Source organism: Hyla sarda, chromosome 5 (assembly GCF_029499605.1).
Source record: "Hyla sarda isolate aHylSar1 chromosome 5, aHylSar1.hap1, whole genome shotgun sequence".
In the NCBI taxonomy this organism is placed as follows: domain Eukaryota; kingdom Metazoa; phylum Chordata; class Amphibia; order Anura; family Hylidae; genus Hyla; species Hyla sarda.
In genome coordinates, this window is record NC_079193.1 from 242,148,426 (window position 1) to 242,169,284 (window position 20,859).

The 20,859-nt window shown below is 45.3% G+C and overlaps 1 protein-coding gene across 8 annotated transcripts in view; it reads right to left on the minus strand.

The window, feature by feature from the left end:
• Positions 1-17,534: 17,534 nt before the first annotated feature.
• The window catches only part of ZNF236 (zinc finger protein 236), a 161,751-nt gene continuing 158,426 nt past the window's right edge, over positions 17,535-20,859 (minus strand). For all 8 annotated transcript variants that reach the window (XM_056521411.1, XM_056521412.1, XM_056521414.1 and 5 more), the window contains 2 exons: positions 19,914-20,090; positions 17,535-18,435 (listed from right to left, as the gene is read on the minus strand). In XM_056521411.1, coding sequence (XP_056377386.1) covers positions 18,302-18,435; positions 19,914-20,090 — 311 coding nt within the window. In that variant the 3' untranslated portion in view covers positions 17,535-18,301. The remainder of the gene's footprint in view (positions 18,436-19,913; positions 20,091-20,859) is intronic.

Genomic DNA, 20,859 nt, shown 5'->3' on the forward strand with positions numbered 1-20,859 from the left:
CCAAACTTTGAATGTTTATGCTAACACTGATGCTGCGTGCACTTGTTTATTGAGCCTTATTTAAGGATTTAGAATATGTCCTCTTTTTAACCACTTGGTGATGAGTGCTGTAAGGTTCTGCTGCGTGGGCCTTAGGGCAAACTGGTGAACATGTATGTTTGTGTGACTAGTATCTTGGACTGGGTAGTCAGAAAATCTGCTGCATTCAACCTGCCTCCGACTGGTGTGCTATGATTGATTTGCCTTTTTTGGTGTGCACTTTTTGCGTCTGTTTTTTTTTTTTGTATAAAATCCCATATGCTCACCTCCCTAGTTGCCTTCTTTAACCGTCCCTTTTTCCTCCATATGTGCTCCAGCTTCCCTGGGTGCAAATACTGCACCATAATACGGCATCTTAATTTTTCTTTAGGTTGCAGTGTAGTGTTTTTTTTTTGTCCCCCCCAAGAGCTGATCAGTGATACATATCACATGACCAAAATTTTTTAAACATTTATGCTAGACAGCCATTTGCTGCAGCTAATGGCTGCTGGGAATGCTCGGAGTTGAAGTTTTGCCACATCTGGAGGGCCACCAGTTTGAGACCAGATTTAAATTCTTTTTATTTTTTAGATTATTTTATATTTTTTAATTAAGTTTAAAACACTACACCTACACTACACACATTTGAAATAAAATAACACATATAAGAGACTAGACATACACACCCCCATAAAAAATGTCCAGTGAAGGAATAAAATTAATGATTCCATATTTCTCTTTTCTTCCTCCTCATTATCCAGGGATAAGTACCCAAGAAGGAGGAAGCCCCCCATACATTTCTGGACACCAGTCCCCCAATATTACGAGCCACAGATTCCTGAGCTTTAGGGCTGCCTAGGAATCCAATTTGAGTTTAAGATTTTTTTTTTCTATGACGACTTTGTAAATTTGATGGTGGCTCCTGTCAACACAGCATCATTTGGGGAAGGCAGATTTTTCATGTTGGCATAAGTTTAGCCCAGTGGGTAATGAATTGGGCCAATAATGGCATCAAAGTGCTCATAGCACCCCTTGTTAAAAGGGGTATTACAGCAAAAAGGGTTTGTTTTTAAAATATGCCCAGGCTCCTCCCTTGGTACCCTGCAGCCTCGGTTATCGTGGCAAGACACCAGTGATTCAAAAATTAGGTCACTTGTGGTTTCTACTGTAATGGTACTACTAGGGCCAGGGCAGGCGTTAGGGCAGGGCAATCCAGGCAATTGCCCAGGGCCCCCATCCCGCAGGAGGCCCCCTGCGGGCTGCTCAGTGATGGATCCAGGGGGGGGGGGATCCGCCACTGAGCAGCCCGCAGGGGGCTCCATCACATTCGGGACATCCCTGTTCGGGACACAAGGATGTTCCTGTTACCTTTCTGCAGGGGAGCTATACTGCACCTAATGTAGGGGGACTACAATCTAATGTAGGGGGACTACAAACTAATGTAGGGGGACTACAACCTAATGTGGGGAAACTATACTGAACCTAATGTGGGGAAACTATACTGCACCTAATGTGGGGGAACCATACTGCCTCTAATGTGGGGGAACCATACTGCACCTAATGTGGGGGAACTATACTGCCAACCTAATGTGGGGGAACTATACTGCCAACCTAATGTGGGAGAACTAAAACCTAATGTGGGGGAATTACACTGCCAACAGAAGTGGGGGAACTACAACCTAATGTGGGGGGACTTATACTGCCAGCCTAATGTGGGGGAACTGTGCTGCCAATCTAATGTGGGGAACTACAACCTAATGTGGGGGAAATATACTGCCAGCCTAATGTGGGGGAACTACAACCTAATGTGGGGGAACTATACTGCCAGCCTAATGTGGGGTAACTACAACATAATGTGGGGGGGGGGGGGGACTATACTGCCAACCTAATGTGGGGGGGAACTATACTGCCAGCCTAATGTGGGGGAACTATACTGCCAACCTAATGTGGGGGGGGGGACTATACTGCCAACCTAATGTGGGGGGACCTATACTGCCAGCCTAATGTGGGAGAACTATACTGACAACCTAATTTGGGGGAACTATACTGCCAACCTAATGTGGGGGAATTACAACCTAATGTGGGAGAACTATACTGCCAACCTAATGTGGGGGAACTATGCTGCCAACCTAATGGGGGGGGGGGACTATGCTGCCAACCTAATGTGGGGGAACTGTACAAAAATATAAAATCGTACTATTCTGATCCCTATAATTCTTATTTTTCTGTACATGAGGATGTATGAGGGTAATTTTTTGCTCTTTGATTTGTAGTTTTTATCGGTACCATTTTTGTTTTTGATGGGACTTTTCAATTGCTTTTTAGATATTTTTTTTATGGTATTTGAAGTTACCAAAAATGTGCAAATCTAGTTAGTGCACTATTATGACTTTTGGGGCCCCACTTTTTATTTTTGCCCAGGTCAAGCCTAAAACCGGCCCTAACTGGGGCTTTGTAAACATGACATTGACCCCAAATACCATTCCAGGAAAATCCTCGCTAAAAGCCAAATGGTGCTCCTTTCCTTCCAAGCTCTTTTGTCCAAACATAAGACCCTGTCCGATCACGATGACAAGTGCGAGCTTAGTGAGTTCTCTCTCGTCTCTGTGTCATGTCACCAGAATGGACTGATAATAAGTCTATGGGACTGTCCTGGCTCATAGACACACAGCAGGGAGAGAAACAAGTGTTAGATTTTGATTGACAGTTTTTGTGACGTATTGTCATCTGTTAAAAAAAAAAAAAAAAACAACACTATAGGCCAATAAACATCATTTAATTTAGAATGTATCCTTCTTAAAGGGGTTGTGCACTGCCCTACCTTTCCGTCCTGAAGTTCATTACTCTGAATGCTGTGTGCGGGCTTCCGTGTTCTCGGCCGCCCCCTCGTGACGTCACGCCCGGCCCCTCGTGACGTCATGCCCGCCCCCTCAACCAAAGTCTATGGGAAGGTGGCGTGACAGCGGTGAGAGGCCGGGCGTGACGTCACGAGGGGGCGGCCGCGAACACGGAAGCCTACACAAAGCGTTCGGAGTAATGAACTTCAGGACACTGCGTGCGGAGCTTCGAAAGGTAGGGCAGCGCACAACCCATTTAACCCCTTAAGGACCAGGGTTTTTTCCATTTTTGCACTTTCATTTTTTCTTCCTTACCCTTAAAAAATCATAACTCTTTCAATTTTGCACCTAAAAATTCAAATGATGGTTTATTATTTGCGCCACCAATTCTACTTTGTAATGACATCTGTAATTTTACCAAAAAATCTACGATGAAACGGGAATAAAAAATCATTGTGCGACAAAGTTGAAGAAAAAACACCATTCTGTAATTTTGGGGCCTTCAGTTTCTATGCAGTACATTTTTTGGTAAAAATCACACCTTCGCTTTATTCTGTAGGTATATACGATTAAAATGATACCCTACTTATATAGGTTTAATTTTGTCGTACTTATGGAAAAAATCATAACTACATGCAGGAAAATTTAGACGTCTAAAATTGTCATCTTCTGACCCCTATAACTTTTTTATTTTACCGCGTATGGGGCTTTATGATGGCTCATTTTTTGCGCTGTAATCTGAAGTTTTTAGCGGTGCCATTTTTGTATTGATTGGATTTTTTGATCGTTTTTTATTCATTTTTTCATGATATAAAAAGGGACCAAAAATACACTATTTTGGAAGTTGGAATTTTTTTGTGGGTACGCCATTGACTGTGCGGTTTAACCTGTTGAGGACGAAGGGCGTATGTATACGCCCTTGCGTCCTGGTACTTAAGGACGAAGGGCGTATCCATACGCCCGTGGGAATTTCGGTCCGGAGTGACTGCTGATATCAGCAGGCACCCCGCGCAAATGCCTAGGGGGGTCATCAGACCCCCCCCCATGTCGGCGTTCGGCACAAATCGCAAGTGAATTCACACTTGCGATTTCCGCCAATTCCGGGTAATTACAGGTCTATGGTGACCCGGAATATAAGGGGGATCGCGGTTGTCTAAGACATCCACGATCCCCCTGAAGGGATAATAGGAGTGAGGTGGCAGGGGTGCCACCCCTCCTATCCCTGCTATTGGTGGTCTAGACGCGATCACCAATAGCAGATAGGCGGGGCAGAACGGGGAAAACTAAGAGGACCGGGCGCCGAAGATCACTTACCAGTCCGGAGGCAGCAGAGGGACGGTGATCGGCGGGCGGTGTGCGGCAGAAGAGGACGGCTCCCTGGATCCGACGGAAGACGGTAAGTTGCCTAGCAACATCTGTGGGGCTACAGTCTGAGACCATTATACAGTGGTCTCTAACCTGAAGCCCTCCAGATGTTGCAAAACTACAATTCCCAGCATGCCCAGACAGCTGTTTGGGCATGCTGGAATATGTAGTTTTGCAACAGCTGGAGGACTGCAGTTTGAGACCACTATACAGTGGTCTCTAAACTGTATCCCTCCAGATCTTGCAAAACTACAACTCCTAGCATGCCCAAACAGCTCTTTGCTGTCTGGGCATGCTGGGATTTGTAGTTTTGCAACATCTGGAGGGTCACAGTTTGGCGATGACTGGGCGGTGGTCTATAAACTGTAGCCCTCCAGATGTCGCAAAACTGCAAATCCCAGCATGCCCAAACAGCAAACAGCTGTCTCGGCATGCTGGGAGTTGTAGTTGCTTACCTCCAGCTATTGCATAACTACATCTCCCAGCATGCCCTCAGGCGATCAGTACATGCTGGGAGTTGTAGTTTTGCAACAGCTGGAGGCACATTGGTTGGAAAATACTGAGTTAGGTAACAGAAGCTAACTGAAGGTTTTCCAACCAGTGTGCCTCCAGCTGTTGCAAAAGTACAACTCCTCAGTCAGTAGATGCTGGGAGTTGTAGTTTTGAAACAGCTGGAGGTTCCCCCCCCCCCCCCACCCCATGTGAACGTACATTCACACAGGCAGGTTTACAGTAAGTTTCCTGCTTCAAGTTTGGGCTGCGGTAAATTTTTCGCCGCAGCTCAAACTCCTAGCGGGAAACTCACCGTAACCCGCCAGTGCGAATGTACCCTAAAAACACTACACTACACTACACTAAAATAACACATAATAAAGGGTAAAACACTACATATACCCCCCCCCCCCCTTACACTGTCCCCCCCCCCCCCCCAATAAAAATGAAAAATGTATCGTGCGGCAGTGTTTCCAAAACGGAGCCTCCAGCTGTTGCAAAACAACAACTCCCAGCATTTCTGGACAGCCACTGACTGTCCAGGCATGCTGGGAATCTAGCAACAGCTGGAGGCACCCTGTTTGGGAATCACTGGCATAGAATACCCCTATGTCCACCCCTATGCAATCCCTAATTTAGTCCTCAAATGAGCATGGCGCTCTCTCACTTCAGAGCCCTGTCGTATTTCAAGGAAACAGTTTAGGGCCACATATGGGGTATTTCCGCAGTCGGGAGAAATTGCACTGCAAATTTTGGGGGGATTTTTCTCCTTTTACCCCTTATGAAAAGGAAAAGTTGGGGGCTACACCAGCCTGTTAGTGTAGAAAAAAAATATTTTTACACTAACTTGCTGGTGGTGCCCCATTCTTTTTATTTTCACAAGCAGTAAAAGGAAAAAAAAGACCACCAAAATTTGAAATGCAATTTCTCCTGAGTACGGAAATACGCCATATGTGGGCGTAAAATGCTATATGGGCGCACAACAAGGCTCAGGAGTGAGAGCGTACCATGTACATTTGAGGCCTAAATTGGTGATTTGCACAGGGGTGGCTGATTTTACAGTGGTTCTGACAAACACAAAAACATAAATACCCACATGTGACCCCATTTTGGAAACTACACCCCTCACGGAACGTGACAATTTTCATTAAATTTGGATGGGAAAATGAAAAAAAAAATTCACTAAAATGCTGGTGTTAACCTAAATTTTTCATTTTCACAAGGGAAAATAGGAAAAAAGCCCCCAAAAATTTGTAACCCCATTTCTTCTGAATAAGAAAATTCCCCATATGTGGATGTAAAGTGCTCTGCTGGAGCACTACAATGCTCAGAAGAGAAGGAGCGCCAATGGGATTTTGAAGAGAAAATTTGTCCGGAATTGAAGGCCATGTGTGTTTACAAAGCCCCCATAGTGCCAGAACAATGGACCCCCCCCCCCCCACACGTGACCCCATTTTGGAAACTACACCCCTCATGTAATGTATTAAGGGGTGCAGTGAGCATTTACACCCCACAGGTGTCTGACAGATTTTTGGAACAGTGGTCCGTGAAAATGAAAAATTTAATTTTTCATTTGCACAGCCCACTGTTCCAAAGATCTGTCAAACGCCAGTGGGGTGTAAATACTCACTGCACCCCTTATTAAATTCTGTGAGGGGTGTAGTTTCCAAAATGGAGTCACATGTGGGGGGTCCACTGTTCTGGCACCACGGGGGGCTTTGTAAACGCACATGGCCCCTGACTATCATTCCAAACGAATTTGCTTTCCAAAAGCCCAATGGCGCTCCTTCTATTCTGAGCACTGTAGTGCGCCAGCAGAGCACTTTACGTCCTAACATGGGGTATTTCCATACTCAGAAGAGATGGGGTTACAAATTTAGGGGGGCATTTTCTCCCATTACCTTTTGTAAAAATGGCAAATTTGGGGGAAAAACTGCACTTTAGTGATTTTTTTTTTCATTTACACATCCAATTTTAGCGAAAAGTCGTCAAACACCTGTGAGGTGTTAGGGCTCACTGGACCCCTTGTTACGTGCCTTGAGGGTGTAGTTTCCAAAATGGTATGCCATGTGGGGGGTTTTCTGCTGTTCTGGCACCACAGGGGCTTCCTAAATGTGACATGCCCCCCAAAAACCATTTCTGCAAAATTCACTCTCCAAAATCCCATTGTTGCTCCTTCCCTTCTGAGTCCTCTACTGCGCCCGCCGAACACTTGACATACACATATGAGGTATTTCCTTAATCGAGAGAAATTGGGTTACAAATTTTATGAGGCTTTTTCTCCTATTACCACTTGTAAAAATAAAAAAAACTGGGTGTACAAGAACATGCGAGTGTAAAAAATTACGATTTTGAATTTTCTCCTTCACTTTGCTGCTATTCCTGTGAAACACCTAAAGGGTTAACACACTTACTGAATGTAATTTTGGATACAATGAGGGGTGCAGTTTTTATAATGGGGTCATTTGTGGGGTATTTCTAATTTGAAGGCCCTTCAAATTCACTTCAAAACTGAACTGGTCCCTGAAAAATTCCGATTTTGAAAATTTTGTGAAAAATTGGAAAATTGCTGCTGAACTTTGAAGCCCCCTGATGTCTTCCAAAAGTAAAAACATGTCAACTTTATGATGCAAACATAATGTAGACATATAGTATTTGTGAATCAATATATAATTTATTTAGAATGTCTATTTTCCTTACAAGCAGAGAGCTTCAAAGTTAGAAAAATGCAAAATTTTCTAATTTTTCATCAAGTTTTTGAATTTTTGACCAAGAGATGATGCAAGTATCGTCGAAAATTTACCACTACCATAAAGTAGAATATGTCATGAAAAAACTAACTCGGAATCAAATTTATAAGTAAAAGCATCCCAGAGTTATTAATGCTCAAAGTGACAGTGGTCAGATTGGCAAAAAATGCTCCCGTCCTTAGGGTCATAATGGGCTACATCCCCAAGGGGTTAATTAACTATATATTTTTATAATTCGGACATTTCTGCACGTGGCGATACCACATGTTTATTTTTATTTACACTGTTTTTTTTTTTTTTATGGGAAAAGGAGGGTGATTCAAACTTTTATAAGGGAAGGGGTTAAATGATCTTTATTAACTTTTTTTTCCACTTTTTTTTGCAATGTTATAGCTCTCACACTGATCTTTTACATTGATCAATGGTTTCTCATAGGAAACCATTGATCAATGATTCTGCCACTTGACTGCTCATGCCTGGATTTCAGGCACTGAGCAGTCATTCGGCGATCGGACACCAGGAGGCAAGGTAAGGGACCCTCCTGCTGTGTCACAGCTGTTAGGGATGCTGCAATTTCATCGTGGCGATCCCGAACTGCCCCCTGAGCTAACCGGCATTGTTTTACTTTCACTTTAGACGCAACGTTCAACTTTGATTGCTGCGTCTAAAGGGTTTATAGCGCACGGCACCGCGATCAATGCCGCACGATATTCGCCACATGTCCCAGCCGTTGTTAGAGGCCGGGCCCAACCTGCTATGACGTGGGGCCACGCCGGACGTACCGGTACATCCTTGGTCCTTAAGGGGTTAAATTATTAGCCAATATATGGCCATAATTTAACAAAGTCGTAAAAGGGTCAGACACTTAACTTTATGGCTATAACAACTCCAGAACCAGAACATTAATATGGTTGCAGAGTAAGGGACATGGGACCTTTTAACAATAATTTTAATAGAAATCAATTAAAAAAGTCGTTTTGGTTTACAGACATGGCCGTAAATGTTGGCACCCCTGGAATTTTTTAAGAAAATGAAGTATTTCTCACAGAAAAGGATTGCAGTAACACATGTTTTGCTATAGACATGTTTATTCCCTTTGTGTGTATTGGAACGAAACCAAAAAAGGGAGGGAAAAAAGCAAATTGGACATAATGTCACACCAAACTCCAAAAATGGGCTGGATAAAATTATTGGCACCCTTAACTTAATATTTGGTTGCACACCCTTTGGAAAAAATTAACTGAAATCAGTTGCTTCCTATAACTATCAATAAGCTTCTTACACATCTCTGCCGGAATATTCGACCACTCTTCCTTTGCAAACTGCTCCAGGTCTCTCTTATTGTAAGGGTGCCTTTCCCAACAGCAATTTTAAGATCTCTCCACAGGTGTTCAAAGGGATTTAGATCTGGACTCATTGTTAGCCACTTCAGAACTCTCCAGCGCTTTGTTGCCATCCATTTTTGGTTGCTTTTTGACGTATGTTTGGGGTCATTGTCCTGCTTGAAGACCCAAGATCTCGGATGTAAACCCAGCTTTCTGACACTGGGCTCCACCATATTTCACTGTAGGTACTGTGTTCTTTTCTTTGTAGGCCTCATTCCATTTTTGGTAAACAGTAGAATGATGTTCTTTACCAAAAAGCTCTATCTTGGTATCATCTGTCCACAAAAAGTTTTTCCAGAAGGATTTTGGCAAAATGTAGTCTTGCTTTTTTATGTCTCTGTGTCAGCAGTGGGTTCCTCCTGTCATAGCATTTCATTTAATTTAAATGTCGACGCATAGTTTGTGCTGACACTGATGCTCCCTGAGCCTGCAGGAAAGCTCGAATATCTTTGGAACTTGTTTGGGGCTGCTTATCCACCATCCAGACTATCCTGCCTTGACACCTTTCATCAATTTTTCCCTTTGTCCACGCCCAGGGAGATTAGCTACAGTGCCATGGGTGGCAAACTTCTTGATAATGTTTCTCACTGTGCACAAAGGCAAATCTACATCTCTGGAGGTGGACTTGTAACCTTGAGATTGTTGATATTTTTCCACAATTTTGGTTCTCTTCTCCTCTTTCTGTTGTCCATGCTTAGTGTGGCACACACAGAGACACACAATGCAAAGAATAAGTGAACTTCTCTCCTTTTTATCTGCTTTCAGGTGTGATTTTTATATTGCCCACACCTGTTATTTGCCCCTGGTGAGTTTAAAGGAGCATCACATGCTTGAAACAATCTTATTTTCCCACAATTTTGAAAGGGTGTCAATAATTTTGTCCAGCCCCATTTTTGGAGTTTGGTGTGACCTTATGTCCAATTAGCTTTTTTCCCTTTTTTGGTTTAGTTCCAATATACACAAAGGGAATAAACATGTGTATAGCAAAATATGTGTTACTGCAAACCTTTTCTGTGATAAATACGTTTTCTCTATCGGCTCCATTGGGGGACACAGACCGTGGGGACACAGACCGAGGGTGTATGCTGCTGTCTCTAGGAGGTGTAACACTATGGTAATAAAAAAAGTCGGCTCCTCCCAGCAGGATATACCCGCCTTCAGGCCCTGAGCTAATCAGTTTAAGCTTAGTGTCTGAAGGAGGTGGACATGGTCTGGAATTCTCCAGACCAGCTCTTCAGATTTTTTGTTTTCCTAGTATAGGGACGTGTTAGTTTTTTTTATTCCTTTTTCTTTCCTGTTTTCAGGTGGGGACTCAGGGACTATGGTTCCCTGTTTCCCCATTGTGAGTAAGGGGGCACAGACATTGCGTATATGCGCTGTTCATCCCCCTCGCCAACGGTCAGCGCCTGGGTTGGTACCCCATGGGTCCGGGTCCCCATATTTCCTTGCTCGCATAGCAGCCAGGCGTGATGCAGGTAACTTAAGCTGACTGAAGACTTCACTGAAGACTCCATTAGGTAAGTTCTTCTGACTGAGGTAAATACTTTCCCCTTTTTTTCTCCTTAGGTGCGGACTTGCAACCTCTGGAGACCCCTTGTTTTTGGCCCACATTTTCAGGTTATGGGGCTGGCTTATACAGGGGCTGGACTTTTATTCTGGGGGAACAGTGGCATCTTATGGGGCATGTACTCTATGCTTTACATTGTGTACTTCACTGTGTGTGGTTGCTTGTGACTACGACCGCAGCGCCTTATATGCGGCTGACAGCTGCGGCGCTGGTACGGGCCGGGCGCTCACCGTGCCGGCTTACTTTCACTTCTCTGGCAGCGCCTTATACGCGGCTGACAGCCGCGGCGCTAGTACGGGCCGGGCGCTCTCTGCGCCGACTTACTTCCACTTTCTCCGGCAGTGTCTGCCGGCATATTGGCCACCCGCTCTATTCCCCCGAGCGCATATGTGGCTGACATGTGCGCTCAGGACAAGGAGCGGGTGCCATTACAGCTTCTTCTCGGCCTGTCTATAGCTCTTCAGAGGCACTAAGTAGCCTCCAATCAGCGCCGTGGGCACGATTTTCAGTTAGAAGGGGACAATTAGTTATTGCCTCTGCTTCAGGCACGCCCCCCTCTACTATTGGCTGGCCTGTTCTCACACTAGCTGCACGGAGCCGAGTTCTCCTCACTGCAGCTGCCAGGGGACATAGACTAGGGTGAGAAAGTTCCTGTCTTTTTTTCTGATAATGTCCGTACCCAGAGCTGTTCCTCCCTCTAAACAGAAACCTGGAACGTCAGTGACTTATTTTGTCTGTAAGCACTGTAGTACCATGATGCCTGGCTCTACCGAGCCCACTTGCCCTGCCTGCTCCACTGCTCCCCCAGACCCCCTGATGCCCTTTCGGTTTCAGTGGATTCAGCCGCTCCACCAGCCTGGGTTTCTTCGCTGACCCAGTATATGGCTGACTTGACCCAAGTCTCCCGTTCGGTGGCTGAGGCCTCCCGGGAAGTGGTGTCCGCCTTGAAGGGGTCTTCCCTGCGCAGGGCCACTGAGAGGGCCAGCTCCTCGTCTCCACATACATCACGCTCTCACAAGCGTACTAGGGGTGCCTCGTCTGACTCTTCCATTGAGTCTTCAGATAGACGTGAGCGTCCCCCCTGTCATCTGGGCACAAACGTCGCTCCTCCAGAGGATGTTCTCGGAGTCGCCGCTCTGCCATGCCAGAGCCGCGTACCCGGTCAGGGTTGCCCCCCTCCAGGAATGCCTCTACTCGTTCACATTCTCCTGGTGAACTGGCGGATGAGGCTTCCAATCCGGCATCTGACTCAGAGGACCGCTCGGACTCAGTTGAAACGGTGAACTAATTGGTGACAGCCATAAGAGACACCTTTCACTTAGAGGACCCAGCATCTTCGGATGTCACTCCAGGAGTATCCTTTCATCGTGCTAAGCCAGCACCTCAAAGGTTCAGCTCTCACACTGACTTTGACGACATTCTGGAATCTGCATGGAAACATCCAGACAAGAGGTTCCCGGGGATAACGATTCAAGAACGTTATCCATTTGACAAGGACTTTGTCACTAAGGTGGTTTCCCCTCCCTCAGTGGATACATCAATCTCCCGGATCTCTAAGGAGACTACACTGCCTCTGGCAGATGCCGCTGCCTTCAAGGATCCCACGGACAAGAAGGTAGAATCCTTAGCGAAGTTTGCCTCTGAAGCAGCTGGCTCTTCTCCTCTTCCCATCTTCACCTCGACATGGGTGTCCAAGGCCCTGTCGGAGTGGTGCCAAAAGTTCCATCAGGGTATCTTAGCGGGATCCCCCCCAGAAGATCAATCTGCTCTGGCTCTCCAATGCTCTAAAGCTGGGGACTTCCTGTGCGCAGCTTCCATGCAGTCAGCCTGTTGTTCTGCCTTTGCTGTGGGTCACCTAGCGGCTCTCCGCTGCTCTATGTGGCTTAAAGCTTGGAATGCGGATGCCACTTCCAAAAGGTCTCTCACTGAGCTTCCTTTTACGGGTGGCCGTCTTTATGGCAAGCGCCTTGATGAGATTATCTCTGAGGCGACGGGAGGTAAAAGTTCCTTGTTGCCTCAAAATAAGGCTCGCCCTACTTCCCAAAGGAAGTCCTTTTCCTTTCGGACCTCTGGCTCCAGCAAAGGATCCGGGCAGGCGCCTTTGCGGGACAAGGCTCTCTCGTTCCGGGCACGCCCGTCTTGGAAGTCGGACTCCAACCGGTCCGGCCGTCTTGCACCCAAAACAGGCAACCGCAAACCCACTTCTGCATGAAGTGAGGCCCCCACCCGCGTTTTTTTCTGGGAGGTCGTCTCTTACTTTTTCGAGACATCTGGACCTCACACATTCAGGACTCTCGGGTCAGGGACGTGGTGTCCAACGGTTACCGAATCGAATTCGCCTCCCTTCCGAGGGATCGCTTTTTTCGATCCCGGGCCCCCCAGTCTCCTTCTCTGGTGAAGCAATTTCGAAAGGCTCTCCAGTCTCTGCTTCTCCAGGGGGTTATCGTTCCCATTCCTCCAGGGGAACGGTTTTGGGGTCTCTATTCCAATCTTTTTGTGGTTCCCAAGAAGGACGGTTCTGTGCGACCAATCCTAGACCTCAAGCGTCTCAACCGTCATCTTCTTATCCGCCACTTCCGAATGGAATCTCTCCGTTCGGTGGTGGCATCCCTGGAACAAGGGGAGTTCCTTTCATCGGTGGACATCAAGGATGCCTACCTCCATGTGCCAATATTTCCAGGCCATCATCGGTACCTCCACTTTGCGGTTCCGAAGGGGCATTTTCAATTCGTAGTCCTCCCCTTTGGTCTGGCCACGGCTCCTCGGGTCTTTACAAAGATCCTTGCGCCAGTGATGGACCTGTTACGGTCGAGGGGAATCTCGGTGATACCCTACCTGGACGACCTTCTCATCAAGGCTCCAACCAGAGCCCAGACTCTGGAGAATGTGGAAGTCACTCTCCACACTCTGGATCGCTTCGGGTGGATGGTCAACCGGGACAAGTCAGTCCTCCGTCCTACCCAGTCTCTAACCTTCTTGGGACTTCGCTTTGACACTGCCTCTGCCCGAATTTGCCTCCCGCCGGACAAACGTCTGGCGCTTCTGACGGGGGTCCGCTCCCTTCGGACCCAGGTCTCAGTCCCCATCCGCACTTGTATGGAAGTCCTGGGTCGGATGGTGGCAACTATGGAGGCCGTACCCTTTTCCCAGTTTCATTACCGCCCCCTTCAACTGGCAATCGTCAGATTGTTCTTCCTCGCAGGGTCCGTCAGTCTCTGCTCTGGTGGCTCTCCTTCTTCTCCAAGGGCAGTAATTTCTTCCCCTTCACTGGCAGGTAGTTACAACGGATGCCAGCCTGTCGGGCTGGGGCGGCGTGTTCAGGGATTAGACGGTTCAGGGACTCTGGTCTCCCCGAGAGACCCTTCTTCCGATAAACATATTGGAATTACGGGCAATTCTTCTTTGTCTTCTTCATTGGGAGTCCCGTCTTCAGCCCCGTATTGTTCGCGTCCAGTCGGATAACGCCACGGCCGTGGCGTACATAAATCGACAAGGTGGCACTCGCAGCTCGGCAGCCATGGCCGAGGTGACCAAGATTCTCACCTGGGTGGAAAGCAAGGTTCTGGCCATTTCGGCGATTCACATTCCGGGAGTGCTCAACTGGGAAGCGGACTTCCTCAGTCGGTCCTCACCCGACCCCGGCAAGTGGTCTCTACATCCAGAGGTCTTCGCGCAACTCTGTGACCTCTGGGGCATTCCGGACATGGACCTCTTTGCGTCCCGGCACAATCCTTCACAGATCCTTCCTTTTGTGTCCAAGTCCCGGGACCCTCAGGCTCTGGCCATGGACGCCCTAGTGATTCCTTGGGCGGGGTTTGCCCTACCCTATCTGTTCCGTCCCCTTCCGCTCCTTCCCAGGGTGCTGAGGATGCTCAAAACAGAGGACGTTCCCGCCATTCTGGTAGCTCCAGATTGGTCCTGAAGGTCGTGGTACGCCGAAGTAGTCAGGCTCCTGGACAACGCTCCACTGCGCCTTCCGCTCCGTCTGGACCTGCTCTCTCAGGGTCCTCTTTGCCACCTCAATTTACAGTCGTTGCATTTGACGGCGTGGCGGTTGAGACCGCGGTTTTGAGGGCCCGCGGGTTCTCTTCCCAAGTCATTCACACCATGCTCAGGGCTCGTAAGCCCTCCTTCGCAAGAATTTACCACCGTACTTGGCGGTCTTATTTTCGTTGGTGTGAAGCTCAGGACTTATCCTCGGTAACCTTCTCGGTTCCCAGTCTTCTCTCCTTTTTGCAGTCGGGGTTGGAACTGGGGTTGTCTCTCAGTTCCCTTAAAGGTCAGGTTTCGGCCCTTGCTATTCTTTTCCAGCGGCCCTTGGCTTCTAATTCTCATGTCCGGACCTTCCTTCAAGGAGTGGCGCATGCTGTTCCTCCTTATCGGTCACCCTCTCCCCCTTGGGACTTGAATTTGGTTCTGAGTGCCCTCCAGGGTGAACCCTTTGAGCCCCTTAGAGAGGTGTCTCTCCGCCTCCTTTCTTGTAAAGTGGCGTTTCTTGTCGCTATCACCTCCATCCGGAGGGTGTCTGAATTGGTAGCTCTCTCATGCCGTTCTCCGTTTCTGGTGATGCACCAGGACAAGGTTATTTTCCGGCCAGATCCTTCCTTTTTGCCTAAGGTGATTTCGGCCTTTCATCTCAATGAGGACATCGTCCTCCCGTCTTTTTGTCCTGCTCCTTCTCATCCTAAGGAGCGCTTACTACACAAGCTGGATGTAGTTCGGGCTGTGCGGTCTTATCTCTCCATCACTTCTTCGTTTCGTCTGTGCGATTCCTTTTTCGTCCTTATGGAAGGTCGTCGTAAGGGACAAACTGCTTCCAAGGCCACCATTTCTCGGTGGATTCGGTTAACCATTTCGGAAGCCTATCGCTGTAAGGGGAAGATTCCTACTTTCAGGGTTGTGGCTCATTCTACCCATTCTGTTGGGGCATCCTGGGCTCTCCAGAATAGGGCCTCGGCCTCGCAGATCTGCAAGGCGGCTATCTGGTCGTCTTTGTACACTTTCTTGAGGTTCTACCGAGTTCATACCTTCACATCGGCTGATGCTAGTCTGGGTCGTAAAGTGTTGCAGATGGCAGTGGATCGGCCGTCTGCCTGACTGCTTATCTGTCCACCCAAGGGACGGCTTTGGTACATCCCACGGTCTGTGTCCCCCAATGGAGCAGATAGAGAAAAGGAGATTTTTGTTTACTTACCGTAAAATCTCTTTCTCGGAGGATCCATTGGGGGACACAGCTCCCGCCCTTTTTGGGGTTTCCTTTGGTTCTCTGTCCGAGGGTGTGTTCGGTTATGTTTTTTTCTTCTCGGACAGTTTGGGTTTTTTCTTGACCTGTTGGTCTCCTATTGCTCTGGAACTAAAACTGATTAGCTCAGGGCCTGAAGGCGGGTATATCCTGCTGGGAGGAGCCGACTTTTTTTATTACCATAGTGTCACACCTCCTAGAGACAGCAGCATACACCCACGGTCTGTGTCCCCACGGTCTGTGTCCCCCAATGGATCCTCCGAGAAAGAGATTTTACGGTAAGTAAACAAAAATCTCCTTATTCTCTTTAATAATTTCAGGGGTGCCAACATTTACGGCCATGACTGTATTTTAGAATAAAGCATTGACTATGAAAATCACTATAAGATCAGAAAATAGCAGCGTTACCGCTAATTAAACTCTGTGTAAACACAGACGAATACCAATTACGGTACATATCTTCATCAATACACAGGGTATGGAAGCTTACAAAACAATATATGCAGGTATATACACTGTATACCTCCCATTTTCTACTGGCACCTTTGTTTGCTGGCACCCCCGCGCATAAGTTGATCTACACTTGAATATGCATACATAGTAAAGATCCAGTGCTGGGATATTTGTGAAAACCTTTGCAGAGGAAAAGTAAAACAGTTGCCTAGAGCAACAGATCAAATTACTTATTCATTTTTAGAGGCTTTTTAATTTTTAAATAAAAGAAGAAACCTGATTGGTTACTATGGGCAACTGGTCAACTATTTCCCTGCCCAGATTTTGATAAATCTCCCCCATAACTTTTAGTCCATGTTTAAAAAGAAAACTGATGCGTAGACATGATTTGGACATACAAACAATTCACTACATATAAGGAAATTTCTATTTGTATAAATACATGCTCTAAATTATCATTCAAACCAGGAAATGTGTACAAAAAATTGTGAACATTCAGGATATTAATACAAAGAGCATAGAGAGACACGATTACCCGGACTCACCGCGAGGCTGTCGGCTCACACGGACATCACCAGTTCCAGACCTGATACAGGGCGCTCAGAGGCGACTGCCGGCGGTTCTTTCTGGTTCCCAGCACCGCCAGACCCGCACACTCAGGACCGCAGTCTCCCACTGTGATAGAGGTACCGCAGCCCAGTGACCATGACTACTTTATAACAATAGTGCCATTATACCTTTTGAAGTTATATTATTCTGGATATTAATGTTTGTTTTACAACCATAAGGCAACAGAAAAGAAAAGAATCCACATAAAATCAGGGCACTTATTATAAAAAAAAAATTCTTTATAAAAACATTTAGTTGTTTGAAGTGGTACACTATAGTAGCCATTAATACTGTGATTTCCAAAAACTAATTTTAAATCATTTAAAGAAGCAGTCCGGGATCTGTTTTTTTGTTTAGCACATTATAGGGTTTTAAAGGGGTACTGCGCTGCTCAGCGTTTGCAACAAACTTCCGCAATCTGAAGCCGGCGTTGGGAGCTTGTGACGTCATAGCCCCCCACCCTCATGATGTCATGCCCATCCCTCCTTTAAGAATGTATTAAGTAGAAGCAGTTGTGCATGCCTTGTGTCTACCTGTTTTAGCTGATGTGGCGTACAAGAATTGTATGTACATCTAGTTGCAGTAAGTCCCCTCAGGATCAGAGCAGAGAGAAAAGAGATGACACTACAGAAATGAGTGTGCCTTATACACCCCCTCCCCCCAAAGAAACTTGTGCTTCTTTATATGTTATATTTATTTAGGTGAAAAACTAACATTGTTGACATTGTAAAGTGTGTGTGCCAGTTATTTTCTAGATATAACTATGTAACAGAAAAAAAACATACATGTAAAAAATCACCAGTATAAATGTTAAATGAACACATTTTATTAATATAATAGAAGTAGGAGATGTCACAGACATTTAAAATAGTTTCTATCAAGTACCAGTTTTCTAACTAAGAAGGAAATGGACCAGCCACTTTCCAAAAAGGTAGGTAACTCAAGTTTACCATTTAATACAAAAGAAAAGGCTACAGTGCTTTCTACCATTAGGCGGAAGAGTTGTACTGTATCTAAAGAAATTGTGTCTGTGTATGTATACATTTATATTACACACACACACAATTATATACATATATACAAAGACTGGCATATTTACACACATATACATACAGGTATGTACAATAACTCAAATACATACATATATTTAGTGGGTAACTTAAGTGCAATAATCTGTACTACACAACATAAAATAACACCCCTGTATAGTATGCACTGACTGATACTTGGGTTTTGAGAGTGATTGAAATCTATAAACAAACTATAAACAGCAACAAAAGGGAAAGCTTTATCCAACTAATAAACCATAAAGAAGGTGCAGATTTTATTTTCCAATGGCCTTAAAACTAAAGACTCAAGTCTGCTTAATTCCTATGGGCAGATCAAAGCCACCATGTGTCCATTGTACTAATCTCACACACTGTATGCGTACCTGAGAAGTGTAGAGAGTTCAGCACATACAATGGAAGCTCTGGTCACAACTCAACTATATAGCACCGGAATGCCAAAAATAAATTAAAATTATAGTAGTGGAATGTCATATTTACTATATAATAGTCCAGATGCCACTATTCAGTGGCAGATTAGAAAACATTGGTTATGCCGCACTGCCAGTCTCCTGAGGATTCCTGGACAACTTCTTCCAAGTCAAGTGTTTGAGTTATGTCTTCCCCACCTTCATCTTCTTCTTGATGCATAGACACATCCTCTATCAGATCTGTAACATAATAGGACAGTAAATAAGGAAGGTCAGTTAGCCAGAATGAAGAGATACGCTAAATCTATCTTACAGCTATCACTTAAAGGGGTTATCCAGGAAAAAACTTTTTTTTTATATATATCAACTGGCTCCAGAAAGTTAAACAGATTTGTAAATTACTTCTATTAAAAAATCTTAATCCTTTCAGTACTTATGAGCTTCTGAAGTTAAGGTTGTTCTTTTCTGTCTCTCTGAGGACACGTGTCTCGGGAACCGCCCAGTTTAGAAGCAAATCCTCATAGCAAACCTCTTCTAAACTGGGCGGTTCCCGAGACACGTGTCCTCAGAGAGACAGAAAAGAACAACCTTAACTTCAGAAGCTCATAAGTACTGAAAGGATTAAGATTTTTTAATAGAAGTAATTAACAAATCTGTTTAACTTTCTGGAGCCAGTTGATATATGAAAATTTTTTTTTTTCCTGGATAACCCCTTTAAGATAGCTGTTTCTCCTGATTAACCCATAAACATGGCTCAGCCTTTTAGCTTCTGAGCATGTACTTTTTAGTAACTTGAATAAAAATTATTAAAAAAATATATTAATACTGGATCATATTTCTTAAAACGCTTTACCTTGCAATTCATTGGATACAGCTTTTGGATATGCATGAACAAATGGAAAACTGGGTACCAATGACCTTGTCAATGAGGCCTTCACACCCTATCAGCAATGATTGGCCAGTGTAAGGGTGTGTAAGGACTGCATTGATAAAGGGAATAGCAACACACAGTGGTCAATTTATTCATATATTTATAGGAGAAATAGTACAACTCAGAGTTTTAAGGGAATCTGTCATCACTTTTATATGAGTCATTGGAGTGGTCCCCAGCAGCTTCTCCCAGCTCCACCAGCCTTGAGTGTTAAAGGGGTATTCCGGCTTTATACATCTTATTCCCTATCCAATGGATAGGGGTTAAGATGTACGGGGACCCCCACGATCTCTGTGCAGCCTTTGGCATTTGCCAGGCACTGCCTCCAGGTTGTGACGTCATGCCCTCGTCTCAGAGGCAGCGCCAAACATGGAATGCCGGGGTCTGCACAGAGATCTCGGCAGTCCCCAGCGTCGGGAGCCCTACGATCATACATCTTATCCCCTATCCTTTGGATAGTGGATAGTGGATAAGATGTATAAAGCCGGAATACCCCTTTAAATCTCTCAATGTTTTGTATAGGAAGAGATCAATAAGAGCTAGGCAGAAATCATTTAGAACCATTTCAATGACTCGTTGTTTATGAGATATGAAAGTGGTGACAGGTTACCTTTAAGAAATGATTCTCCAGAATTCTTATTTTGTAGAGAATACAAGTATTCAGTGAAACAGACTTATTTTTGCTGTCGTTTAAAAAGGATCTGTCAGAATTCCTCACCAGTTGTAACAATAATACTAGTTTTCACTGTACAGCCATTAATAAAGTCCCCAAAATAAGGTCATGTACCTGGATAGGCATGGGTCCGTTTCATATGAAGTTTCATATTGCATTTCTGGGAGAATGTCATCGAGCAGTAATCACATTTGTAAGGTTTTTCTCCAGTGTGCTTCTTCATGTGCACCTGCAGTGCACTCTTCTGGTTGAAAGCTTTCTCACATAACGTGCACTGAAAAGGACGCTCTCCTGCAAGCACATATACAATGACAAATAAAATATCAATGACAAGTAAACATCAGTTCTGTCTTCCAAATTACAATATACTTTTATACATCTTTTAAATATTTGGATTAAGCAATCAAGAGTGAAAAAAAAAAAAAAATTGCCATAAAAATATCCACAAGACTAGTCACATGTGGTAGGGCACGCCCCCTCCCTTTGAGAGGAATTCAGACGAGTGAGCTGAATTAAAAGTGTAATAAAAAAATAAAGGTGCTAGATGCAAAAAGATGTACATGGTCAGCATTAGGTACTGAGTGATATATTTAAAAAAAAATGTTTTTTTTGTTGGATCTGACAGGTATGCTTTAAGACCCTCATGCCCTCTTCAGCCTCACCAGACCATGTTTATGGTCTACAACATTTGTGCTGAATGCTAATCCAGATGCTGAGGTGCAAGCCTTAAATCTCCATAGCAGCAGGTAACTTCTTTTAGTGGGCCAGAAGTATTCTCAGCCACCACAGGATCAAGAGCTCAGGAGGCGATGCTCCCATCATGTTTCTGCTTCCTCTTTCATGGTCATACAGAAACTTGGCACATGTTGCATTCTATAGAAGAGCTCTGCATCGGTTTAGACAATTTCCAACTTAGCTCAGGCACCAATAATAACTGGAGTGCTCCAGATGGATTCCACAGTGGTACCAGTGAAAGTGGCAGTACCTCACAGTGACAATCACACCAGTCATACCAGTTACACCTGCAGTCCCCAGTGACAGCCAAATCGGGACCATTAAC